This window comes from Lonchura striata, chromosome 5 (assembly GCF_046129695.1).
Source record: "Lonchura striata isolate bLonStr1 chromosome 5, bLonStr1.mat, whole genome shotgun sequence".
NCBI lineage: Eukaryota > Metazoa > Chordata > Aves > Passeriformes > Estrildidae > Lonchura > Lonchura striata.
The window spans coordinates 51,651,391-51,678,448 of record NC_134607.1 but is presented as its reverse complement, the minus strand read 5'-3'; the positions used below and the strand labels follow the sequence as shown (position 1 = coordinate 51,678,448).

The following is a 27,058-nucleotide window of genomic DNA, read 5'->3' as shown; positions in this document are numbered from 1 at the left end:
TGGTAGTGATTTTGGGAAGTACAAGAAAGACATACATTTATGGATAACATTCTTCTTAAAGCATATTTTAAACTAAAGCATTTTTTTAAAGCATAAACAGTGTGTCTAAGCATAATTTATATTATTTAAGCATAATTAATATTGTTTTTTCTTTATATCGCTAAAGTGTATTTTAAAGCATAAATGTTTTGTCAACAAGGTACTTCAAGACCAAACATGCATTGGTTTTAGTGTAGATCAGAAGCACATTTCCAAAGCAGACTTTTTATCATCTTCGCTTTGATTAACACATGGAGCTATTTTTTTTGGGAACAATCAAGAGGTTTTGTTTGGATAACACCCAGGAGATGCAGTCTTGAAATGAGCCTGTTGTGCTCTGTGTGCTAGCATTCCATCCATGGGATCACACTGTAGTCCAAAGTACATACACTTGAAAGGTACCTGGTATGGCTATTACTGTCCATGCTGATGGTCACAGTTGGTGAAGACCAATACCTACTGTTTTGTTTTTTGTTCTCCAGCTTCTGTGCTGTTACACCATACTGCTTGTTACATATTTTAAAAATCCAAGAGTTGATTTTTTTTTACCCCAATAGTGTAAAAGAAAAAAAGAAAAAAGAAAATCATTGCTTATAGATAGAAGAAAAGAATTTTAAAAACTTACAGAATTAGAGGAAAATCTGGGGAGCGTTATTGAGCAATGAGTGAACAAAAATCTTGAAGGCACTGCAGTTTCATAATTTTCTGTTATAGTGTATATCACTAGAGTTTTATTTTGAACTAACAGGAACAAGAGGAAATTGCAAAGAAGCATGAGGAAGACATAAGAATTCTACACCAGAAGTTAGATTTGTACACTGACAATTCCCTTAATAACTTCAAAGAGACTGCTTTGGTGAGTCATGTATTTGTAGAATTTGTGAAGTTGTTCCTATATTTTTTACTTTGTTCCTGGAAAGAACTGTTTTGCAGTCAAAAGTGAGTAATAACTGATGACAGGAAAAATAAAAGGATGATTGATTTATATTTTTTGTATTGTTTTTGAGAGATTTCACATGAGAGGCATTAGAAATCAAGTGTAAAAAAGCAAGAGTTACCACCTCTGGATTATGGGCATTTTGCATATCATCCGAATTTATGGAGAATTCTAGGAGTGAGAGTTATATATTGCTTTCTGTTCTTCTCATTCAATGTACAGTTATATTAAGCTAATTCATTTCAATTCAGACTTCCTCTCTGCACTTTATGATAAGGTGAAACCTGTATTTTGCTATATTCTGTTAATCATTAGATGTACAAAGCTCTTTTCAAATAAGGCTATTCCTCTGTGAACTAAGAATCACATCAGTAAATAAATTATAGCTATTAATGATTGATTATATTTAGGAATGAGTTAAAACACATCAGTAATGTTTGTTTTTCCTTAAAGTTTAAAATGTTTATCACTTGCATTTGTTGTGTTTTACAGGAGTTAGGAAAAAAGACTTCTATGTCCCTATCCAACAGCAAATATTTTCATCACTTAGAGCAAACTGTAGCAGAACGGGATAATTCTCTTGCTTCACTTGTTGGAAAATTAAAGAAAACATCATCTGATTTGGAGAAACAAAAACAAATTACTATATTGAAAATCAACGAGTTTGAGTCAATCAGAGCCCAGTAAGTTTTTAAACTATTAACATAAGTCACAATTGGAATGGTTCAAGTCAATTATATATTGCTGCTACAGGACTGATCTATCAAATTGAATGTGTTTTTCCTGACTTTAAGATTCAGCTAAAAAAAAAAATAATCTCAAAAGCATTAATATAGTTGGCAATTAAAAGTTATTTTTAATCTTTAGTCCTTCACTGGAGCTAATACTGTGGCTTGGAAAAATGCTATTTAGTTGTTAGCTTTGTGCCATTTAGTGAAAAAGAAAGTTGTTTTTAAGTTACTATATTATTTGCTGGCTTGTGTTCTGTCATTTTTCTTCCCATGACACAGCCATTTGGGTTTGCTGCCGAACAAGTTTAAACTCATGAAAGTTTAACCCATGTTTAAAAGGAAAAAGTATGATGCTTTCTTTACTGGTAAGGGCCAGGAATGAAAATGAACAGTGCTGTAATGTCATTTTGCTGACCTTCATGAGTAACTCTTCTATTAAATGAGGGTTAACTTTGTTGAGTCAGTCTTTCTTTGCTGCTTTCAAATCTCAGTGTCTTTTTCTTTAATAATAATAAAAATGAAATAATGTGTCCTTTGTGATTTATTTAGAGTTTGCTAATTATTACACTGTACCCTATTAATGCTTATTTTTTATTAGGCTTCAAGAAAAGCACACAGTTGACGTGGAACAAATCAAAGAAGAAGCAAATGAGCTGAGGAACATATTATATCAGAAGGAGAAGGAATTAGCAAATGTTAAAGCTGAACTAGAGGTCCAAAAAGAAGCAAATAATAGAGCACCCACAGCAACACTGAAAAACCTAGTGAAACAGCTGAAGAGCCAGTTAGCCATAAAAGTGAACCAGCACAAGGTTAGTCAACAAAAATTAATCTCTATGTCACTTAAAGACTAAATCTTTTGCAGTGCTTAAGAATTCTTTGTATAGCTGAGCAGGAGATACAAATATAAGTGCTTAACATGACAAAGTAAAATATAACTGCCTTTTTTGTTTTGTAGCAGCATCTTCACTTACAAAAAAAAAATTGAATTACTTTCAGGCTTTGAGTAAAGCACTTCTAGAACTCCGAGCAGAAATGACTGCCAATGCTGAACAGCAAATTATTTCTGCTGCATCACAAAAAGAAGCAAATATGAATGTCCAGGAGATTGTTGACAGACAAACCAAGGGGCTTACGGTGAGTACTAGGTAATGTCATTGTACTGCTTTGTTGTGTTTTAGAGGAGTTAGGGAAAAAGGCTTCAGCCTGAACTGGGGCCTTTGCTGACTTGTTTGTTTTCTTCTAGACACAGATAGAGGAATTGAATAATCAGATTACAAAACTTACAGAGAACCTTAAAATAAGTAAAAACAAGGAAACTTTGTTGTCTGATGAAAAGGATGAGTTAAACCAAGAGCTTCAGAAGAAAGAAAAAGCACTTGCTAAAATATTGAAGGAAAAAAATGAAATAGAAAAAGAAAATGAAGAGCTGAAGAACCGGATTAGGAGGCTAAGCAGTAGCATTCAGGTAGAAGTGACTTTTCAAACTATCTTTCATCTTGATCAAGTTTCTGTATAGATGAGCTGGTTTGGTGGGGATGAGAGATTTAAGTATCTTACACTTGATTAAAAAATTTATGTTTTCCTCATCAGCTGGGTTGCATGTAAGCTATTAGCTTGTTTCTTTGCCTCAGCTAAAAAAAAAAAAAAAGAAATTACGTACTTCTTGAAATATGTTTGAAAGAGTCTGAGGAGTTAAATGACCACTTTCATAGCTTCTTGGAAAAATGGTATTTTGTCTTCTTCCTGGCTCTCCTTATTTCCCCTGTTAGAAGAAAAGTAATGGATTTACTGAAGAATCATCTTATCTATTTTCTAAAAATTTAGCTACTTGCTGCTGATTATTCAGGTCAGAGGGAAAAGTTACATTCCAATATTTTAATAATTTAAAGATAATTTTTTTAAGATAATTTAGGTTTTAAACTAATTTTACCAATTTGGAATTAAAATCCTTATTTTTCGACTAGAGAACAAGACTCAGTAGTCACTAAACGTGAAGCTATAAAAATTTATAATTTTTCAGAGCAAAGCTGATGAACAAAATCTGATAGATGTGCTTCAGAAAAAAATTAAAAAGTTGGAAAATGAACTTGAGAAGAAGTGTGAAGAAACAGAAAAAAAGGGTCTAAGAGAAGACAAGGTATGTGATATTTATATCATGGCTTTGAAAGAGCTTATCAGCTGAGGTCAAGGTCAAGGTTGTTCACCTCTCCTTATTTTTTCTAAAATCTACCAGCTGAACTCGATCAGAGAAAAAGCTGTTTCATGGCTGCAACTTCTCATGTTTCCCATGCTCTTTGTTACTGCTCTTGTTACTTAGTATCTTAATGTTTTCCTGCCTTTTTCTAATGGATGTTTAATTCTACAAAATCTTAAAAAACTGAGATTTTTTAGGTAACTGTGAAATTGATTACATGAGTTCTGCCAAATGTGCTTTTTTGAAATCAATGCAATAATAAAAGCAAAAAATACTGAGGAGCAAAAGAGAATCTTAAAATGGATGATGTCTCTATAATTGATTATTCTTGAGAATTGTGATCTCCACATGCAAGAAGTTCTTGCATGATTAGAGTTAATTATTTATAGGTTTTTTTCTGGTTTCTTAATTGTTACTATGTCAGTAACTAATTAGTGGCTTCTCATATTAATTATAAAATATGCTGGAATATTATAGCGTACTTGTGTAATGAGAGTCAGTCTATTTATGTATGATGTGAAATATTATTCTAGAACTGCACAAATGCTTTCAATTAATTTGAAATGTTTTAAATACCTGTTACTTTGTGTCTAGAGGTATTTTTCTCACACTTGGCATGCATTTTTTCCTGTTTTCCAAGATTTTCCTTTCATTCCATTGCTTCATAGCAGTAACTGTTTAGAACAAAAACAGCAAATGAAGTACAAAGAATAACCAGAGAAGGAAACATTCCAACTAAAAATAAACAAAGAAATCCAAGCCAAAAATTTCTTACAGGAATATTGACTGTGATTTTTCAATAGCCATTTGTGATTCTATCGGTACAGGTTTCAACCATTGTATAATTTACAGTTACTGAGTTATTGACTCTAAGTAGAGATTCCATTTCTTGTAGGCAAAGAAGCTGTGCAGCAGGGGCATGTAAGCCCCTGGTGAGTTGTAGAAGACAGATCTGTTGTAAATTGCCATGCAAAAAACCTACTTTGTCTTAAATCTAATGTGTAATTTGAAATAAAAGGACACATTGCACTAGTACCTCTAATTTCATGAAATGCTTAACCCCTTTTTTTGTAAAATGAATATTAAAATCTAAGGAAAAATTTGGCGGGAGCAATCAATTGCATTAGCTTTATCCACCAATCACAGCAGTGTATCCAGCTGAACCTGCTACTTAGCTATGGAAATAATGTATGCCTGGTCTGGCTTCCTGGTTTAAACTGATAAATGAAGAATATATCATTCTTAGTTTTCAAATGTGTTTGCTTGTTTTGCTATAAGAGAAGAAATCAAAGAGAAATACTGAATCTATTTATGTTCTTTACAGACCTCCAAAGAGGAGATAATTAGATGGGATGAAGGTAAAAAATGGCAAATCAAAGTGGAAGGATTGCGGAACAAACTAAGGGAAAAGGAAAAAGAAGCAGAAACTTTATCCAAACAGTTGAATACATTGAAGGAAATTTATACAAAGTGAGTTGGTTTAAACTGATTCAGCTAAAAAATGATGACATAAGAGAAATCCAGATATGTTTGACATACATTAATTATTGCAGTTTGTTATATTTATAAGATTGATGGAGAGAATTTGATATTGCTGTTGAGACTAAAAGGATTAGTTAATTTTCAAGCAGCAGGCTACTAACTCTTCTAGTATCCTTTCCCTTGTGGAAGCCAGCTACCTTAGAAGAAAATGTCTCAAGATAAAATTAATTTAAGTTCTTTATTATGCTTCCTGGTTTAGCAATCTATGATTCCCATAATGCAAATAAGACCTTTATGAAGACAGGCTGTTTCTCACAGTGGTGTTATTTAACCAGGTTGCTAGGACTGGATACTTGTAGTGCTACTGCAGTAATGAGAGTTATGGGATTTTGAGTTGGAAGCCTTTTCAGGACACAACCGTATGTCCCTATGCGCTGCAGATGTTTACTTCAGTGAAGTAATGGCAAGATCTCACTGATAAAAGATGTGGTGGTGATTGTAGATGTTACTAAATTGTCATTTGAAACGGCTTCAAAATGGCTCTTTTTCTTAGCAAGCCTTGCCTGAATTTCACATGCAAGACCAACAAGTGGTTTATGACGTGCATGATGATATTGACTTAATGTCCATTGGTTTTTTTTTGTGGTTTGAGTTGAGATTTTAGTAAGGCTTTAGTGTCTGTACAGTAACCTTATTAAATAGAAAAGGGACTGTGGTTCAGTGAGCAGATGAAATGCAAATGTGATTCTTTAAGACAGAAAACATTTTCTCCTCAAGAAAGCAGGTTAGCAAATAAGCTTTAAAATGTAAATTTACTAATGTTGCAGGAGTGAAAAAGAGAAGATTGCTCTGCAGAAGAAACTGAAAACTACTGGCGTCACTGTTGACCGTGTTGTTGGAGTAAGAGCCACAGAAACTGAAAAAGAAGTGGAAGAACTAAGAAAACAGAATCTAGAGTTAGAAAATGAAGTTGCACACTTGAGGTGAGAGACTTTTTAAAAGAATATAAAAAATGAGAAATCTAAACTAGTAAAAAATATGTGCAATGAGATAGTCTCTAATAAGCAAACTGTAATTCAAGAAGGAAAAAACGAAACAGGAATTTTAAAATTTCTTCTTAAAGTCCATGATGAGGAAACTTAAAAGTATTTGGGAGCAGTTGTGCACATTCAAAGAATATGAAGCATTGGTTCATTATTCGAAAAAGCTAAATAATGTGAAAAAGATATGGCTTCAATAGTGAAAAAATTTAACTACAGTTCAGAGTTGGAGAAAGTTACTGGAAGTGCTAAGTGCAGTTGGGAAGTGCTTAACCAGTGTGTCCACTATCACAGTAAATAATGTACCTGAGTAATAGAGATGTTTATATCTGAAAAGAGCAGATTCCTTTTGCCAAAGCAAGTATCTTCCATTTATTTGGATTAATTGAAATATGGCCAACATTGATTCATAATAACTAGCTTAGAAACACTTGGAAAATCCAGTGTAAAAATCCAGAATTTCACAGTACTTTTACATTAAGGGATGTTTGTCTTCATTAATAGCCATTTGTTTGTTTTGGCTTGATTCATTTTTTGATGTAGAACACTGCAAGCAATCCCACGAGACTCTGTTGTAGAAGATTTACACTTCAAAAATCAATACCTCCAGGAAAAGCTTCATGCATTGCAGAGACAATGTTCAAGAGACACATTTTTGAAAGCCTCAGTAAGTTAATTATGTAACCATATTACATAGACTACTACTTATGAAAAGTATTTGTTTTCTCTTTGGTATTCTATGTCATTTAGCTGGTTTTATTTAAATTACAGTATCCTACAGCAGGATATGATATACTCAGCTTTTTGGGTTTTAAAAAAACCCAACAAACCAAACACAAAAAATCTCCAAATCCCCAAAACTTAGTTTCTGTGCCCTACAGGTAGAAGCTGGAATATTCAGCATTCTAGCATATGTGGAGAAATAAGGAAAATATATTTTTAAATACGAGTCTGCAACCGAGAGACTACTTTTATATTATATAGTGATTCAAAATTAAGGATGCACAGAGTTTGGGTAAATACTGAGCTACATTTCAGTTACATTAGGTGTTTTTGTGCCACTTCGATTTTTACAAGGTTGCTTACATAGTAAATGTTGCATTATTAAGTTTTCTTAATCTTTCAAGAATAGACTTAACAGTACCTTCTTGTTTCCTTTATTTTTACTGTGTTCTGCTTTTCTTTCATGCTTCACTCTATCTTCAACTTGACTCAGAGTACATGTGACCAAACTGAACTGACCAAGTCTGTTCCTATCACTTTCAATAAACAAAAGTATCTGAATTTCCTTCACAAGAAATCTATTTCAAATAGGGCTGAAATCAAACATCAGACTAATAGTAGAGTTACTGATGGCAGTGAAGTAGATGAGGATAGAGACATGAAAACATGCATTGTGCCTAATGAAGGCCAGGAGGCTGCTGCAGATGTAAGCAGAGAAATGTCTCCTGAAGAGCACCCTGAAGATAGTGAGAAATGCAAGGACAGAGAGATCTCTAGGGAAGGACTGAAAACCAAAATTATAGCTGAAACTGGTAAAGAGAACTGTGATGAAAAAGAAGAAAACATAACCCAAGCTGAAAATGGAAAAGTTAATGAGAAATGTGAAGAAGAAGAGAGCAAGCAAGAAATCTTCAAGCAATCAAATGTGGATAAAGAAGAATGTTTAGAGGACCCTTACACTGAAAAAATGAGCTGCAATCAGTCTGATTCAGGGGAACCTCCTAATCAAGCTAATGACTGTGAAGCAGAGAAAATAAATATGAATAATGAAATGAATCAACACACTGCAGAGAATAAACGGGAAAATGACCAGAGCTGTACAGAAGGGGTTGAAACTACCCCAGAATTTGGCGAAATGCCTGAGGTTTGATACTGTAGTGACCCTCTAGCATTTCTTCAGTACAAATGAGATGTAGAAATAGAATCGTTTTATCTTGATAAAGCAGTGCTTTCTATGCATGGTCTGCAGGGATATTGAAGTACTTACCAAGTGATCCATAAAGCAAACCTTATACTTTCATATTAGCATGCATGTCAGCTTGCAAGTAAGCTACTGTCAATTCTGAAATTTTGATCCAGAGAGTTTACAAATAACCCCAAAGATACATGGAGCTATATGATGTCCTTCACTCTCTAAGAGACTTATGATACTTTATTATTTACATGAAAGAAAAATAAAAGCTTTAATGAAGCAGATACTTGATTGCTGTAATTAGTGATAAAGAAATTAATCATACAGTTCATTCTCAAATTACATAAGTAAAAAACCACTGATTATTAAATTATTAAAAGGTGATTCTTTACTAGTCAGGTATAATAATTTGCTGTATCACTGTGCTTTCTATTGGCACTATTAAGTATGCAAAGCTGTCTTTGTGTAGTTGAAGTCACTATCCTCCATGGATAAAGACTTAAGATTTTGGGAACTGACATTCAATGAGAGATACATACTACTATTCCTGGCTTGCCCTCTGATCTGTTTGACATAATTGAAATTTGTTATGACGTATGTGCTACTTAAAAAACTACCCAGATTAGGTGCTGTTCCCAGGTACTGTGTCACATCTTACTTCATTCAGTGACTTCTTTATCTTTTTAGTATTTGAGGTTTACTTCTACAGAATAATTTGAGAAGTAATTTTGGTTTGACAAAGTTTTTACAGATCTATACTGATTTGTAAACTTCCCTTAAAGGTTAAGCAAGTTTAAGAAATGTAGAAGGTGGTAAAATCAAAGCAGATTAGATTAAAACTGGTAATAATACTTTCTCTTTTAGTTTCTCTGAAAAATACTAGTTTTCTGTTGCTTTTAATCAGCTACAACTGATAGTTGTATTGAATTAATACATTACTACTTAATAATAATTTTTCCTCCTTTTTTCTTAAGACATCAGAAATAGGATCAAGTGATCAGTATCGAAGAGAACAAGAAAAGGAAAATTTAAGATTGTCATCTGAAAACATTGAGCTAAGATTCCAACTAGAGCAGGCCAATAAAGATTTGCCAAGACTAAAGGTAACATCTTACTTTAGTCCCCTTTACTCTCACACTGGCCAGGGAATTGCTTAAAAAGAAATGGATATTTCTTCTATGCATACTGTAAATTTTTCATGTTTTTACAGATGATGAGAAGGTTGAATAGCTGGTAGAAATAGTAGAAAATGCCATTGAGATGGGAAATTGCTTTCTTTTAAATTTTTCAACGTAAAACAACTGTACTTTTATTCACTAATTTTTCACTTCGAGATCTAAGTTGCTTATGACTTTTTTTTTTATGTTGTTTGTAGGACCAAGTAGATGACTTAAAAGAAATGTGTGAACTTCTCAAAAAAGAGAAAGCAGAAACTGAACGAAAGCTGAGTATCATTAGAGGGGTGAGTATTCTAACAGCACTTCCCCATCATAATTAAATGAAAAAAAAAATACTAAAAAAAAGCTGAGTATTATTGGAGAAAAATAATTTGGAATCAACCAAAACCCAACATTAATTGTTCTTGTTTATTTTATTGACAAAATGCTGTAATTAATTAATGACATTAAATTAACAGGACCATTAAAATGACTAGAGCTAAACTATTTAATATTTGCACTATCATGGCCTTGTGTTGTCATTTGGATTAGTTACCTTCAGAAGCATATTTGTACAATAAATAGCAGTTACAGCCATAATAATGAAAATTATATTGATGTATTTATGTAAATCATTTGATGCAGATGTAGAAAGGGTGAGTTACTGATAGTGGAAGTTTTTGTTTGTTGTACTGTGGAAGGTGACACATCTAAATTTTACCCTAGCAGAATAGAACAATCTTTCCAAAGTTAAAGGGAAAAAAGTACTCAGCAGTGTGTCTCCGGCTGCTCACTTATCAAACTATTTGTGTGAACTAATAAAAGCTCCTAAGTGACTTCGTAGCTCTTTGTAGCTCAGTATACAAGGAGAATTGATTTCTGCTTCTGCATACCTGGAAAAGATCAGATATTTTTCATTCTTTTGCTCATGCTTTGCATGGACTGCTTGTGTACCTGTCTTTGTTATGCAGTGGTATTCCTGGACAAGAAATTTCGGTATATACAGCCATTTCATGCAAAGGTTCTAAGGAGAAATGCAGCATCTTTCTCCATTCACAGGAAGCAAGATGTGACAGGTTTTTCTTTAACTCTACTGTGTACCAACACATACCTCCTAATCCTTCCAATTATTTTAGAGAAGAAAATTAAATAGTTTTACTCCTTAAATTTGGTCACTATATATGTTTATGTTGAAGTTGAAGTCCAGAGAGTAAAATCCTCCCCAGTTTCCTTATGAGGTACCTTATGGCCTGAGAACTAGAATCAGCAGCATCTTTTCATTAGAAAATCAGCAGATTTTCTAACTCATTAATTAATGTAGTGAAAGAAGAAAAACAGATAAATAACAAGATTTCCCCCCACATTTATTTATTTACCATTTTGCAAGAAGAATATATTCCTTTGGAAAGGGAGATCTACTTATGCTTTATGTAGTTCTTCTGTCACTTTAAATTCAGGAGAAGAAGGGTTGCTAAAAAAGGGCCCTCTTTTCTTCCCTCAAGCTCCCAGCCCAGCATTTTTCCCCAACAGTAATTGCATGGTCTGTTGGATTGTGGAATTTTTCTACAAGAAAAGCTAAATAAATTAAGTAGTTCTTTGATTTATTTTCCTAATGTTTCAGTTTAGTTGACGAGTATAGCAGATTTTGAGACTTAACTGCAACTCTCTAGGGTAACATAGAAAATGAAGGAGTTGATTTGTTGACTTGGGGAACTAATAACATTAAAACATTAAAACATTAGATATTTTGGAGAGGTAAGTCTGCTAGAAGTTCTAGGGTTCAAGTCATATCAAAATAAAGCATCTTTTTTCCTATAAATATGAATTGCAATGGGAAAATAAGCAATGAAGTAAGATGTGGAGTACCTCAGAATGTTAAGATGAACTATATGCTCACTTTTACTTTTTTCCTTCCACCTTCTGTAGGCTGGAAGAAGTGGAAAAACCATTCCAGAACTGGAAAAAACAATTGGCTTGATGAAAAAGGTTGTAGAGAGAGTCCAAAGAGAAAATGAAGAACTGAAAAAAGCTCCAGCTGTGGTTTCTAATGAGAAATCACTTGGTCTTGAGCAGGAAAATGAGAGGCTAAAGGTATAGATTTATCTCCAGTAACTATATGTTGGTAACAGTTTATATGCAAGTTAGTAACAAAATGGAGTAGTAAGCCTGTTGATAATGATTGGCACAAAACTGTTTTGAAAATGCCAGATATTAAGTATATAGAACAGAAAGGGAAAACTTCATTTTAGCATAACATACTGCACAGTTTAAGGAACTTTGTATCTTAAGGATATATTTAATTATGTGATAAAATGTTCACTGTGCTAAGTAGCTGTAACTATGCTGTGCTTTAAAAATGGAAATCTGAAATCTTCTACTAAGCAATGTAAATGTGTTTTAACAAACTTTTTGATCTTTAGTCTGAAATGGAAAAAACAAAACTTGATCTGGAGAGCCAGCTGAATGCCCGTTACAAATCTAAAACCAAAGGAATGGAAAAACTCATTACTGAAAATGAGAGACTACGTAAAGAACTGAAAAAGGTATGATCATTTTAATGCATCCCTTTATTTCCAGTAGGCACTGGTTATAGTATGTGTTTTTTATTTTTCTTAATGGTTGATTTAACACTTGACAGATTTATTTCATTGTATGTGGAGAGGATCAGCCCAGGATCAAATGTGGAAGTTGTAGAGCTAGTAGTCTTGGATGCAGTTTTCCTCTACATCAGCCCTGACCCTATCTCACTGTCATTTGAGATAATACCATGCTTCATGTGAGGTTAAGTATTCCATAAAGCTTTTTTTTATTGAATAATAGGAAGCTGACAGTGGAGAGAAGCTACGGATAGAGAAGAGTAACTTGGAGATATTAAATGGGAAATTAAATGCACAGCTGGAGGAAACCATTAAGAAGCTAAATTTGGCTGAGAGCCAATTTGATGGAGCTGATAGCAGAAACTGGAAGTCTATTGTATCAAGGTAGGAATTAAGAATGTAATAAGAGGACAGAAAAGTGATACAATGCTTATGCTATTAAGATAAATAAATAACCTGTGTCCTGTGTAAGGACAGTAGAGAGAAATTTTTTGGTAAGAAATACTTAGTCCTGGACTCTTGGATGACTTCAGGGTGAAGTAAGTTGATGTATTGCTCTTTACTCTTTAATATATACTTTAAATAAATAAATGTTTAATTTAAATAAATATTATTTAAATGAATAAATAAATAAATACTTTAATGTACTCTTTAATAAACAGAAATGGAAGGTGTCTACAAAATCTGGCAGTAAACTTATTAGGGCATAAAATCAGCTGGACAGAAGAGAGACTTGTCTAATTTCATCTTAGGTCAGATCACTGTTGATGTCCAAGATTTTACTCCCTTCCAGTCTTGCACTCCCCCAGGACCCTTTGGGGAGTCTAGTGCTACTCTGCCATATTGCTGAGCTGTTTCTTCATTGAGACTTTAGAAAGCCATTTGGTTTTTTTTAACCTTCCCCTGAACTATCTAGTGAGGCAAAATGTCTCTGTGCAAGGCCAGATGACAGCCATAATTTGTCTAAGGAAGGAGGGCAAAACACAGGACAGAAGTAGCTAATGGCCACAGCAGAGAGAGAATATGAGTGTGCAGTGAAGATGGTAGGCCCTTAACAGCTGGCTTATTGGCTCAGCATTCATACATTTATTCTTTTTGTTCTTCACCTCTTTTGAGAAACATTTCTACTTGGTTCTATTTAGTTGAGAGATACATAGTTGTGTATACGTACAAAATACATGATCATGTTTAATTGTACTTTCCCATTTCAACTCGTGAATAAAGCCTTCTACTTGCATTTACTTTAACATTAATTTAAAGTAACTTAATAACGTAACGACCTTACTAACCTAGAGAAGCTGCTTGGGAAACTTTAACATACAATCCATCTCACCAGCACATCTACAAATGCATATACATGGTAACAATAGTAAGCGTTTCTTAGGGCAGACAAAGGGGTGTCCTCCCAGTGACCCTTCAGAAGATTCTGGCAGGTAGCAAGGTATTGGACATTGCATTGCTATCAGAAAATCCAGATGGATTCAGATGGGAGACTGGGCTACATGACCTCTAGAGGTACCTCACAACATTTCAAATTCTACACAAACCTTTTTGTAGCCTTGTAAAGCTCAAAGCCAAATGGAATCTTCATCAGACTGCTCTTCCTCCAGGGTAAACAATTTACTGCAGAAGTTTTGGCCTTGAAGTCTTCATCTTCTTCATCTGTATTAGCCCTTTTCTCAGTACATTTTCCATAAATTACTATATCATTAAAAAATATTTTCAAAGTTATAATACTGAAGTAAGGTCCAACTAGTGTACATACTGCATCAGTAACATGGATCCTTTTAACAGCAGGTTTTTGGGGTTTACGTGCAATAGCATAAAAACATTCCTGTCCCCATTTAATAACGTGTAGGTACAAAAAGAGAACCACAGAAGTGTAATATCTAGAAAAGTCTGTATTTATTCTAGGATTAAAGATGTTTCTCATTATGCTTCTTTCAGCAAAATAAAGTCACTTGTTATTTCAAGACCAATGCCCCTAATATATTTTAGGGTGTATTTTACAGCATTTATTCTCCTAAAGATATTTTAGTGTCTGTTTCTGCATAGGTGTTAACTTTTGCTCTTATTTTTTCTAAATAAAAATACTGCCAGAATGCACGAAACTAAGTTGAAGGAAATGGAAATAGATATTGCTAAAAAAAACCAAAGCATTGCTAACCTTAAACGGCTGCTTCAGGAGGCAACGGAACGTGAACACATTGCTGATAAAAATTTACAAGATCTAAAAGAACAAGTGAGTAAAATTTAGCTAGATAACTCTGAAAATAGAATGCTTAATTTGTCTTTGTAATCTCTGTAGTGGCAGAATACTTTGTTTTTCTCCAATCCTTTATTTTATAGGTTTTTATTTCAGTCATAGTTTCTATATTTACATATTTTAGCCAATTAATGAGGTTTATCACATATTATCAATATATATTCTTGACTTGCAGTCTGAGGAACTTTTATTTTTCTACTGTGTTCTTCCTAAGTTTTTTTTTTTTTTTTTTAATTTTAGTTTCAGTGATGACAGGAAAGCCTGTAGATGGATGCTTCAGAAGGTCTTACAATCTTTCTAGCTTGTTCTGCAGTGAGGTTCCTACAGAGACTTCCCTATTCCCTCCAGTCTGTTTTTTTTTTGGTGGGGGGCAGGAAAGTACCGAGTTCACTATCCTAAACAGGATCCTCATTTCTGTTTCCAGTCTGGCCTCTTACATACAGACTCCAGTAGTCTGACAAGTACTATTGTACATGTGGAAGAGTTAATGGATGTTGAACCCAGGTACCTTTGAACAGATGTATCACGTTTTGGCTTTTAAGTACAGCGATGCAGTCCTAGCCTTGCCCCTACATCAGCTTTCATCTTCTTATTTATTTATATGCCAATGATTTTCTTCCCCAAGCACCTTATACTGGCCCTTCTCAGTGTAAGGTATCAAATACAAAACTTCCAATTTAGGAAGTCATATATATAATTATGTAAGGAAGTAGATGTGTTCAGTAAATAGAACTTGGAATTGGTTCCTGTAAAACAATTACTTTGTTAGTTTTTCCCCATTTTTCCTTTTCTAACATCAGTGTTATTAACATGAAGAATATACCAGCAGTAAATTTAACAGTCTTTCATTTTTGTGATATTACCCTGGGAGCAACACACTTTCCAGTTTCTTTCATGTCTCAAGTACTGATGAAGGGATGAGATCAAAGTTAAATACATTTCAAAAAACAGCCTGATTGTGTAAAACAAAAAAATCCAAATCCTTACCATGTTTGGTAATAACAGAACAAAAACCTATCATTATCAGTAGCCTCATGCAAGCTCATGAACTGCCACTGCATTTATTAACTATATACAATCACTTATTTAAACCACTGTTGTGCTCCTGCATCTTTACCAGGTGTCTCTTTCAGAGGCTCCCTCTCTCTCTGGTGAGGGACCTCTTCTAATTTAACTACAGGTCACCTCTATGCAATGTGCCCTTATTGGGGTTGTCATTGCAAAATCACAGGCTTTTCATAGAATCTTTCAAAATGAACTGGGACAACCAGGTATGCAAATAAGCACATCAATAATATTTTTACAGCATTTAAATTATTTAGGCATATCAATTCCTTATGGATATGTATACTGAATATATATGGTGTATATACTGAATATGTATTGGTGTAGCTATGTATCCCAACTTTCTTTGTAAATATAACTTCTAAATACTAATTTCTTCACCCTTCATGAAATACATAGCAATGATCTTTACTAACTTCGGAAGGGCTATCAAGAATGAGCTTTGTGTGTAAAAACTGTACAGGAACAATTTTTTTTTCCTGATAACCCTAATGTTTGGTTACATCCTTTGTATTATTTTCATTCTCTCTTTAATCTTGTGCTCAAGAGGACTCTATCTGAACTGCATTGCCATGGATATTGTTTTAAAGAATAAAACTTCCTTAATTTTTCTTTTAAGATTGAGCATCTTAAACATCATCCTCAAGGTGCAGGGACAGAGCAAAACATCATCAAGGAGCTTCAGCTTTTAAGGTAATGTACTTAACTAAACACCTCAGCCAATATACATGAAATAAGATCAGGAAATGGCCACTGCAATTTTCAGTTAAATATTTTATGTTTTAAAGTACATCAATAATTTAAAAAAACTTTTTTTTTTTTAATATTCCAGATTAACTAATAATCGATTAGAGAAAGAAAAAGCAGAACTAGTGCATCTGATGAAGACTTGTAAGCATGAAGAACACATCTCTACAAGTGAGGGTCCTGCAGCTGGTAATAATTTTCAATACCTTAAGATAATGTTGTTCTTGTATTTAGGGTCAAAACTACCTAATATTTGTGTGCAAAATTATGATCTACAGAATTATTTGAAGTAGATAAATGCTAAAGCAGTGTAAACTGAAGCAGATTAAGGTGTCATGGTTTGATGTTGGCATAATGCCAGTGCCCTCATGGAAATGTAACTTCTCAATTGAATGCTGTGAAATGTAATCAGGAATAGAGCAGATTAGGCCTAAGCTTAATAACAAAGGAAAAACCTTGTTAAATTACTACTATTATAAAAGGAAAAAGGAAAAAAAAACCACACACTAAATCCAAAATGAAAATCTTCCAAAACTTTCTTCCTCTCCCCCCTAATTCTATCAAACTATAGTCAGACACAACTTGGACTCCTAATCAGGTTCTTACTTTTCAGATAATCAATACTCAGTCTGTTGAGGGAGAAGAGTTCTTCTTGTGTCATAGACTCCCTAAGTTGTTACTTCTTGTGTTTCTATGTCACACATGGCACTGCCCAGAGAAGAACTTGCTATGGTGACAACTCTCCTTTCCATGCACAGTGCTCTCACCACAGTGCATGGATGGACAGATTGTTTTTAGGATTTTTTTCTTTTAAGGATGCTCTGCCAAGAGGGAAAAAAACCCCAACTGTTTAATTTTTCATTTTTGGGACCACAGTCCCCCCTATTCTCTTTTTCTGGGGCTGAGGGTCTCAAGAACAGAGATCTTTTTTGCTTCTCTGAAGACAGGGGGTATCACTACAAACTTCTTCAACTTCTCTCTGTTCACTCTACTTTTGTCTTTTTTCCTCAGATGCTGAAGCAGGTCTCTTGGCTTACTACATATCCTCTTAAAATACAGTCTCTTGGAGGAGAAAATTTTCTCTTGGAGGAGAAAATTGGTTTAGTTTATGGCTAACAAGAAAAAGTCTAGCTAAAAAGCTACTCTATCATCTTCCTCTCCAGTCTTCTTTTCTTAACATCCCAGGTCCCAGGCTGTCTCTCTTCTTCTCTTAAACTGAGAAGGAGTAATATTTTTAAAAAGCTTTCATTTTTTAAGGAAGGGTTAAAAGTCTCAGATTCTTCGGATTACAGATGGGCACCTCCCTTTGCTCCCCCCTCGCTTTTCTCCTTCCCTGCGGTGTACTGCTGGCAGATCGTCATTGTGTCTCTCTCTCGCTCTGAGACTCTGGCGGGGGGAACAGAGACATTCTCTGCTCTTTTATCTGCAGGGGACCAGCCTGGTTTTAGTCCCTCTACCCTTCAGCCTTACCTCATTCAGGCTGTGGGCCTTCCCCTCCCCTACCCAGGCACCTGGCTGGGCTGGGGACAGTCTGCACTGCACTCTGACTGGAACTAGAGAGCAAGTTTTCTTGCGAATTCTGCTTTTAAACCCTCTGTGTTCTCAGAGGCATGTTCAGTCTTCAGTTGGTCATCTTAAGTGCTAATATCCAACTTCAGTCACTGACTGGCTTAACCTTTATCTTTTTGAGAAAATCTCTTTTCGTATTAAACCACAACATAAGGTCTTGGATTTTTGGATACATACACAAGCTTTTTGAAGAGAATTTTCAGTAAAAATCTCCATAATCAATTATTTTGACCAACAGGCTGTAAACTTTGTATGATTTTCCCCTCACAAGGTGTGTACCACCTGCCCCCACTTACTTTATTAACCTCAAAAGACTGTAAGATGTCATTCATTCATTGAAGTCCTCTTTGCTACAGCTCTGGCTTTGGGTTCCAAGATGCTAGAGGATGACTATTTATTTCCAGTTACCAGCTCTGTGAAGGATTTAAGACCTAGCAGGCATCAGTCCGATGGGAAAAGCAGAGCACTGTGGAGCAGCATGCTGCCATATGACTGGAGGAAAAAAACCAAAACTAACCCTATTGAAATTATGAATATATGCAACAAGATCCTTACAGTATTTCCAAACTTCCTGCATTTAATTCAGAGGATTTATCAAGTTGTATTTCTCAAAGGTATGCTAGCAGACTGGCCACTGGGCTACTGCATTCAATCACAGGAACTAGACACCACTGCCTAACAGGTACAAGAACTAAGGAAAAGCCCAGGTGACTTTGGTGATCCCAATTGGCTTTATATAACTGCTTCAGCTTTCAGGAGATGCGGAATTATTGAAAAAAGATTATTTGTGCCACGGGTTTTCACTACTTAAAAATTCATTAAAATATCACTATTTTTGCAGGACATAATGAAACTGTAGAGGATAAAATTGACAAGCTGCTGACAGAAATAGATGACCTCAAGTCACAACTGGAGGTTACAGAGCTCGACAAACAAAAATTAAAGGTGAGCTGCAAGGATCATCCTAGGCAAGATAATAAGCAAAACTATGGTTAGCTAGAAAGAGCTGTTTAATAGCTGAATTAATAATTAATGACAAAGTAAATTTTAAACACTGTTTACAAAGCCTGTTTTGTCTTTATGAAGACACTGTTTATAGATGGAGTTTTTTGCTTCTGGACAAGATTGTTATTCTCTTATCATATAATCGCTCAAGAAAAAGGCAAAGTGTTGTGTGGCATTAACAAAGTTATGGATAAAGGTGGTACTCCATTCTTTTCAACAGGAAGAGACAAAAGAGCTGAAACAAGAACTAGAAACCTATAATCCTTCCTTTTTTGAAGAACTTGAGGATCTAAAATATAACTACAAGGAGGAAGTAAAAAAAAATATTATCTTGGAAGAGAGATTGAAGCAGCTTTGTGAAGAGTTTGGCATTCAGGATAGTTCAAGGTAGTGTTCAGTATCCTCATCATTGATACAAAAAGTAAAATTGTCTGTGTTTATCTTGGAATTATACAACCCTCTTAAAGTTATGTTACACACACCTATAGTTTGCACACACCTATGAGTGCAGAATTGAATTATTCAACAGTTCATTGTCAGTATTTATATACAACAGTCAAAACAAAAGCGACTTTTACCTCTTCCAGCTCCTGTGCAATAATATCTTTTAATTCAGTTAATTTGGGTAATAAGGTGTCAGGTGAAATTGAAACTTTGGGCTTTTCTTGAAAGTTAATAAACTTTTAAACTGTCAGCATACTTTAGCACATAAGCATGCTAAATCCCAGATCAGGAATTTGCTCTTGTTGCCTTGTGCAACCATAACGTTTAATTCTGAACTCAGGATGAGTGTGCTGGATGTCTGTTTTTACATTCTTAGTTATTTTTACCTCAATGTTAAAAAATCCAAGAACAAAGAACTGAAAATGAGGCTATAATATTCCAGCCAAACCAGTGATATTTTTGTACATAACTGATTGTTCATTTTGTTTATTTTATATTGCTGGATGTATACTTTTGTAGCAGAGATGAAATAAAGCCAACTCAAATGATCATTCAGTCTCACCTTTATTATTTATATACCTTATATTACTTAATATGCCTGTGATAAAGTTTCCTAATTGAGAAACAGTTGTAATTGGGAATTACTAAGCCAAGTCATGTCTCTCTCCACTTACTAGGTTCTCCAAAATAAAACTAGCGTATTTTCTATTATTTACTCTTTTTGTTCTAAAATAGTGCAAATGCCTGTAGGATACAGGTTAACTGGGTTTTTAAGTAATAGCATAATGCTGCAGATGTACAGTTAAATGATACCAGGAAGTTTTCCCCCGTAAGAAACTGTTACAACTTTAAAAAAAGTTGTCAAATTTTAGGACTAATTCTGGTCCCAGCTGATGTCTTTTTACAGGTAAGAAGCTTGATGGTAAGTCTCAAACCAACATACAACAATAATTACATTTGTAGAAGCACAACCTATGTAACTTTTCCAGTTGATCACACGCATTAGTAAAGCTTTTAGAACCAGCCAGTGGTAGAAAACATACTTCCTACACTTAATGCTAACAGTTTCCAGGAATGTGTTCAGAAGTTAAGGATTTTTCATAAAATAAACATGCTGGAAGCTAGATCTCTGCTCTGGCTGTCATATCTCTGTTATTTAAAATTAGTCATTTAGGATAAACTTAAAATGATACAGTATTACTTGGGCTGTTGCCTAAGCTTGAAGAGTATTCATAAAGAATTCTGTGATAGACACAACTAAGAGGAATGCAGGACATACAACAATTAACTTAGAAGAAAAATAATTTCAAACATCAAACTTGATATCTTTGAGTCTGTCAAACCTTTGTCCATCCAACATTGAAAAATGGTGAAACAAACTCTTTGGTTCAAAGTCATAGTTATATTTAGTTCTATTAAAAGAAATTACAACAGGCTGAGAATTCAGGTATGTTTCTGCAAGTGGCCAAGGTAAACCAAGATGATGGCGATGGAGCTAAAAGAAAAGGAAAGAAGATAAGTTCAGCCATTTTGATAGAGTAGCACAGCAATTCCCAGCCTGGAAGTGTGTGGGTGTCTATGGATTTTAGGATCCTCTGCATCAGGGCACTTAAAACCATTGATTAGTTATCTCTATAACATGAATAACAAAGCGCAAAAAGCAAACCAAGGTGTCCTCCACAGGTTCAGAAATAATACAAACCTGCTAATTAATCAGAAATCACATTCTTATTAATAATACTTGTTCTGTTAGTCAACATAATGCGAACTTAATTTTTATATAGAGGAATTAAGCTTTAAAACAAATTATTTATATACAGAGGGGCACAAAAATATGTTCTCAATTGCTTTATAAGCATGTTGGGAATGAAAAAGTTCAATATGTTGTTATTGTAGTGATTCAGTGGCTTCACTAATTGTACTGTCATCTCATTTGTTGGAGAACATTTACTGTTAGAGAATTTAGAAAAAAAGACAAAAAATGAATACAGTACTTCACATTTTATGAATTCTTACAGTGCTTTCCCACATGTCCATCCACATACTTACCTTGATTAAACACCCATCATGGCAGTGCCACACAATTCCTTCAACTTTACCCTCCATACAGCTTTCAAACCAAGACAGTATGTCATTTTGCTTCAAGGCAGGTGGATTCTTTATTTCAAATGCTCCGTGTGGGACCAGAAGATGTACAGGGTGCTTCTTGTTTCCCAATCCTACATTTAAAGAAATAAATACCTTCCTTCTAGTTACTGTGTTCCCTCACTTTTGTTATTGCAGACATCTTTAAAGCACTCTGTAAAGGTAAACTTCTATTAGATACTACAATATTATCCTGCCTTTAACAGAACAGTAATTACATTTTTAAGTATCAAATGCAGCTGTCTCTCCTCACATTTTAATTTATGTTTTTAAAACCGCATCCTTTGTATATAATAAACATGACACAGATTTATACAGTAGTCTGTTTTCTCATTGTGGTCACCTCCCCAGTCACCATAAAGCTACCAGCTAAATCCTTCACACTTCAGATCATAACCAATGGCACAAACACCTTAGTTCCTGAAAATCTGGCGTATCTTCTCATGAATACTTAAAACTGGGCTGTTAACAATTGCATTGCCTTTTCCTGTTAACATATATCTTCATTTAAGGACACAGCTATTAGAACTTTTTGTTGCAATTGTTGTACATACTGAGGAAATGCTTAGGACCAGGTAGGACTATTTTTCCTATGCATCCTTGCAAGTTATCCTAACAGCAAAACACAGAAATTAGAACTCACTTGTGCTCATACGTAATTGGTTTCTCATTATAAGGCCTTTAAAGGAAGAAGCCATAACTGAAATTTAACCTAAATTACATTTCTTAAAAAAATTCCTATTTTTTAATTTAAAAATTGCAACTTGTGACTAATTTTAGGAGCTCCAAATATAGCTGAAGTTTTCTACTTCAATTAATCAAAAGAGCATGCAAAAAAGTGAAGACTCCAAGAAACAAACTTTAAAAATTATACTAGTATTTTAATAGTAATATTTACAGCAGTTTACCTAGTCAAAATATTTTTTGAAAGGCAAAAGCAATGCATTTTTATAGTAACTGAGGTTTAATAGACATAACTAGTCCCTTGACAACTCAGCTTTCTAAGGTTAGTATTTTTGGGTGAGAGTTTCTTCAGCCAGCCCCTTCTCTCCTTTCTAAGAAGGTTGCTACTGGAAAACTCTTTAAAAAAACTTACACAAAGAAAATGCACTGATTTCCCTCAAAAATACTAGGAAAAAAAAAGTATTTAAGAACAGACCATACAAACTTACCATATGGATTTGCATTGATATTGGTTCCAATAAGCTCCAATGTTTGTTCTAAAATTTCTGATAATGGCACAGGACTAATTTCCAGAAGCCCTGGATCAGCATGGTGTTTCAATACCAGTGCTACTCCAGCCTCATAATTTACAACAGATGAGTGCCAGCAGTACTGCTTACTATTCTTCTCCACGGGCACCCAACCTATGAGAAAACACTACATTTTACCAAAGTACATATCTGATGTTAAATGCAGTTAAACTAGAAGCTGTTACATGCATTAAAAAGACCCTATTTAGTTAACTAAACAGAAAGAGTAAAAACTGTTATATCTCAGAAGAATGCAAATGTGACAATTATGCCTTCAGCTGAAGGCCTGTAAGTTTGTACAGCAATCTGCAATTATTTCCATGTGTCAGAACAAAGCATTTCTGGACAGCAAATGAATGATACAACAATTTTTTTTTTTTCTGAATATGTTAGCTACTATTTTTAACTCTGGAATTAATTGTAATTCACTTCAGAAATTCACACACACCTTTCCCCAGTTTTACCTGTACTGCATCATAGGTACCTGGCATATGTCCATTTTCATCGGGCAAAGGATTGCCATTAGAGAACTCTATGTCCTTTGCTGGAATCCAGGTATCTGGAACAGGCTTGAAATCCTCTTCAATATTCCAAACAAATTCTGGACATAAATGCAACACTTCGGTTTTGGTAAACTGTTAACCAACTTTGCTTTAGTTGTCTTTCAATGCAATTATCAAAATACAATTACTTTAAACCTTGTTTTACAGACAGTAGTCCCAGTTACTTTGTACCACCATCTGTCACACTCAAGTGGTTTACCATTAGGCTAGTTAAAAGATGCATTTAGCCTTTACGAAGATTAAAGGTTCAAAAATTAGGATTAAAAATTTAGCTACTTATTCCAGTTTAAAGCTCTTCAATGCAAAGGGTGATGTTAAAAAAACTGGAGCAGGATAACTGATTATTTCTCGTGTTAGCTTAGTTGTTTTTCTAACTGGCTAACTTACATTGTCAAAAAGAAGGAAAGAAATCTTCACTAACCTTTGCAATCTTCCAATGAATACAAGAATTGCTTAAACCTTTTTTCACCTTGTTTGGTGGGTTTTCGATCCAATCTGGCCCATAGATAGGGTAGTCCTAGGAGTTTCCAAAGACAAAACGAGCACTTTACTGAGGTGACCATACCCTGCAGAGTACCGAAATCAACTACGTAACAGGCAAGATAGGAATTCCCATTTGCCACTAGAGAAATTTTTTAAGCAAAGTCACCCACTATTTAAATTCAAAGTACACTATGTGAATTTCCAAATCTGTTTTAGATTCTATGTACACACCTGCCTAGCAGAATACAATTTCCTTACAACTGCAGGCGAAGGCATGAGCCCCAGTGAGTCAATGAACCACAGTCTTCTCAATTCCTCCCAACCTCTGTACTTCTGTAAGTCTCCCCCAAGGAAATTAGACACATGACCCAGTTTGCAAAGAAGACTTACTAATAGGAAGCTAAAAACTTCCTATTAGTTCCTGGATGTTCATATTCACTTAAGTCATACTTCATATATTTTAGAGAGTAAATGCTACAATAACTATAGAAACACCTTCTAAGTCTATGGTAACTATTATTTTGTGGTATTGAATTCACAACAGCTGTAGATAAATCATACAAAAAAAAAAGTGAAAAACTAAGTAAAACAAGTTCTAGTCAGCATGAGAAATCTGCAAATGGATCTTCATTACCTTTATATGTTGTTACATAACAGCAGGTTCCATCCACCTTTTCAGTAGGAACTGCATTGTGTACATCTGCCTCTAATGCCTTTCCAGTTATAGTGTCAGTTGCCAAAACTTTAAATGGCTGAAAAGAAGACAAGTGGCTACGTTACTGCCTTGCTCTCATACAGATTCTTGCTCCTTTTACAGTTGGCCTCCATATATCCTCCTGTTTAAGTATTACACATTATAGGGTTGATTTCTAATAATTTCTTCAAAACTTGATAGCTTGTAAAATACTCTAAGACAGAAGAACTAGAGCAATCTGTTTGTAAAGTCTCTCCCTCTTTCCCATCCTTGATTATTATTTAGAGATCATTTTGCTTTCCACTTTAAACAGGGCATATAAACCAGTCGAACCAGTCGAACACAGCAACATTTTGAGATCCACCTCCTTTCATTAGGGTGGAAATTGAAATTCATCCTGACTAGCTCTCCCCAGCTTTCAGTTTGGAGATTAAAGTCAATAGCACCATGTTAGTGCAATATACAGAGCAAGTGTGCTTTTGCAAGGTAGCAAAAGCATCCTGGTATTAAACAATTAGTATCCGCGTTGTCAGTTAAACACTTTTGTGCTTCAAAAGAGCAAAGAAATACATGATCTGTGGATCTTAAACAGCCAACTAGTACAAATTTCTAGGACTTCAGTACAGCTTCTCTAACAGTTTTACTGCAAACATGCAATCAGTTGTGTTTGGATGCAAATCTTTTCCTCTATAATCACCATACCTCCCTCTTCTCTCCCCAGTCATCTCTGTCTTTAAATTTGGACTCTTTCTGCTAGCAAAACACAAAGCAAGTCCTTGTCTTGCAGAAATCTTGAAACAGAATGTGGAATTCATAAAATGAGAATCTGTGTTACATGACATTACTGTTTCATATTATAAGACGTGTAACCATAACAAACAGCATATATGAAGATTACATCAAAAATTTCAGGGTAGTGACAAAACATTCCCATTGGTTTTGCCACCCCCTTTCTTCCCTACCAGTTATAATCACGTTTTATCCTTGCCTGAACTTTAAAACCCAAAGCAAAAACCAAATCAAAGCAACAAAAAAAAATCCTAAACAAAAACAAAACAAACAACAAAAAAAAAACCAAACCAAAACCAACCAAACAAAAATGGCATGTGCCAGTTCCAGATCTATTACCCTGTTACATTTATCTGTGTGAAGAATCACCAGTAGGGAGGTACCCCTGTATTAGCATTATTGAGATGGTTCAATTCTGAGTTGAACAATTATGATACTCTTGTTTTGGCAATCATTTCAGCTCTCATCCAGAAGCCAATCACCAATAGGAGAAGGTCACCCACAGTTGCATTCAATCTCACTACATAGCTGCTACTAAAATCAGGGAACACAAGCTGGAGGTCTGCAGCTAGGCAGATGAGTGTGCAGCCCCAATGTGTCCACATCTCACAGCCTCATTCTTCTTCTATCATAAGCCTGATATTCCAGAAAGGAAACAACAAGAAAAAAACTAAAACCAAATAGGATACAAGGTCATTTTTCTTCCTGCGAGGCTCACAGGCGGCAATGGCAGGATGGTTTCACACAGGCTCCCCGTGCGGTCATGCTGAAGCGGCCTTCACTTAGAAAAAGCAAACACAGCATCAGGGTGAACACCTGTATGCACGTGCCAGGAAAAGCACCGGGCTGAGCTGACACGGCACTCCGACGGGCCTTCCTCTCCGATTTCAGCGGGAGAACCCTCTGCAAGCCTCTCCCGCGAGGCTCCCTTGCATCTACAGCCGGCCTGCACTCGGCCGTGGCTGGGGACTCCGGCACGCTCCGTGCGGCAGCGAGCCGCGGCCCAGCGACTCCCCTGGGCTCGGGCCCAGCCCCGCCCGCCTGCCCCCCGTCCTCCCGTCCCGGTGCTGCCGCAGCCACCTGTCGCTCCCGCTTGGCCGAGGGCTCGTCCTTCACCTCGGTGACGAACAGACACGGCACCTTGCGCTGCACCGCACCCCGCCGGCTCATGGCTCATGGCCCCGGCCGCTGCCGCCGCGCCTGCGCCCGCCCGCGCTGCGCCACGGGAAATGGAGTCCGCCGGGGCGGGGCGGGGCCGCCTCCCGTCCGACACGGGCCCCGCGGGGCGGCGGCTCCGCCCGGGGCGGCTGCGCTTTCGCCAACGCCGGCGCCCGCAATAGTGGTCTCCCATGGACCCCTGAGTCTATCGTTCTGCCGGGAACCTGCTCCAGCGCGGGCTGCCCATGGGGTCACAGCCCCCTTTGGGTGCAGCAGCCTGCCCTGGCGTGGGGCCCTGCGGGTGCATCTCACCTCCATGGGCTGCAGGGGCACGGCTCCTCGCCATGGCCTGCATGGGCTGCAGGAGACACCCTCTGCCCCGGCACCTTCTCCCTCCTTCCCTGACCTTGGTGGCCCGGGGTTCTTTCTGTCACACATATTCTCACTCCTCCCTCTGACTGTTGTATCTTTGTGCTGTCGGAGATTTGTTTTTAAGACCACATTAACATCAGCAAGAAAGAAGTTGGGTATTTAAGCTTCACTAAATTGGTCTCTCCAATTTCACATTTAAAAAGAAGTAGAATGGGCAATTCTTTGAAATTATGTGATATTCTATATTTTACTTGGATGCAATAGAGAAAAAGGAAGGTGTTCATCCTGGACAGGTCATGTAGCAGCATCATGCTGATGTCCCAAGCTGGAAGAGCAGTTGGCAACTGTTAAAATGCAACATTCCATCCTGGCTAACAACTGCTCTCAGTTCAGTTCAACAGTTCAGCCTC

At 35.8% G+C, this 27,058-nt stretch overlaps 2 protein-coding genes across 3 annotated transcripts in view; one reads left to right on the top strand and one right to left on the bottom strand.

Moving 5' to 3' along the window:
• Positions 1-19,740, top strand: part of CEP290 (centrosomal protein 290) — a 49,448-nt gene extending 29,708 nt beyond the window's left edge. The window contains exons 37-56 of one of the 2 annotated variants that reach the window (XM_077783550.1): positions 788-895; positions 1,469-1,659; positions 2,306-2,519; positions 2,707-2,844; positions 2,954-3,175; positions 3,731-3,847; positions 5,229-5,374; positions 6,214-6,369; positions 6,970-7,093; positions 7,643-8,293; positions 9,316-9,444; positions 9,717-9,803; positions 11,425-11,589; positions 11,919-12,041; positions 12,319-12,479; positions 14,196-14,337; positions 16,046-16,119; positions 16,259-16,362; positions 18,584-18,687; positions 18,968-19,740. In XM_077783550.1, the coding sequence (XP_077639676.1) occupies positions 788-895; positions 1,469-1,659; positions 2,306-2,519; positions 2,707-2,844; positions 2,954-3,175; positions 3,731-3,847; positions 5,229-5,374; positions 6,214-6,369; positions 6,970-7,093; positions 7,643-8,293; positions 9,316-9,444; positions 9,717-9,803; positions 11,425-11,589; positions 11,919-12,041; positions 12,319-12,479; positions 14,196-14,337; positions 16,046-16,119; positions 16,259-16,362; positions 18,584-18,687; positions 18,968-19,138 (3,327 nt within the window). In that variant the 3' untranslated portion in view covers positions 19,139-19,740. The remainder of the gene's footprint in view (positions 1-787; positions 896-1,468; positions 1,660-2,305; positions 2,520-2,706; positions 2,845-2,953; positions 3,176-3,730; positions 3,848-5,228; positions 5,375-6,213; positions 6,370-6,969; positions 7,094-7,642; positions 8,294-9,315; positions 9,445-9,716; positions 9,804-11,424; positions 11,590-11,918; positions 12,042-12,318; positions 12,480-14,195; positions 14,338-16,045; positions 16,120-16,258; positions 16,363-18,583; positions 18,688-18,967) is intronic. The other variant, XM_077783551.1, reaches the window with a different exon arrangement.
• RLIG1 (RNA 5'-phosphate and 3'-OH ligase 1) lies at positions 19,737-26,328 on the bottom strand. Its single transcript, XM_021528027.3, has 7 exons — positions 26,199-26,328; positions 24,270-24,387; positions 23,574-23,669; positions 23,074-23,190; positions 22,509-22,703; positions 21,241-21,410; positions 19,737-20,686 (listed from the first exon to the last, which is right to left on the bottom strand). Exons 1-7 carry the CDS (start codon positions 26,286-26,288, stop codon positions 20,498-20,500), a joined length of 975 nt encoding a protein of 324 aa, XP_021383702.1. The 5' UTR covers positions 26,289-26,328; the 3' UTR covers positions 19,737-20,497.
• Between the last annotated feature and the right edge of the window lie 730 nt (positions 26,329-27,058).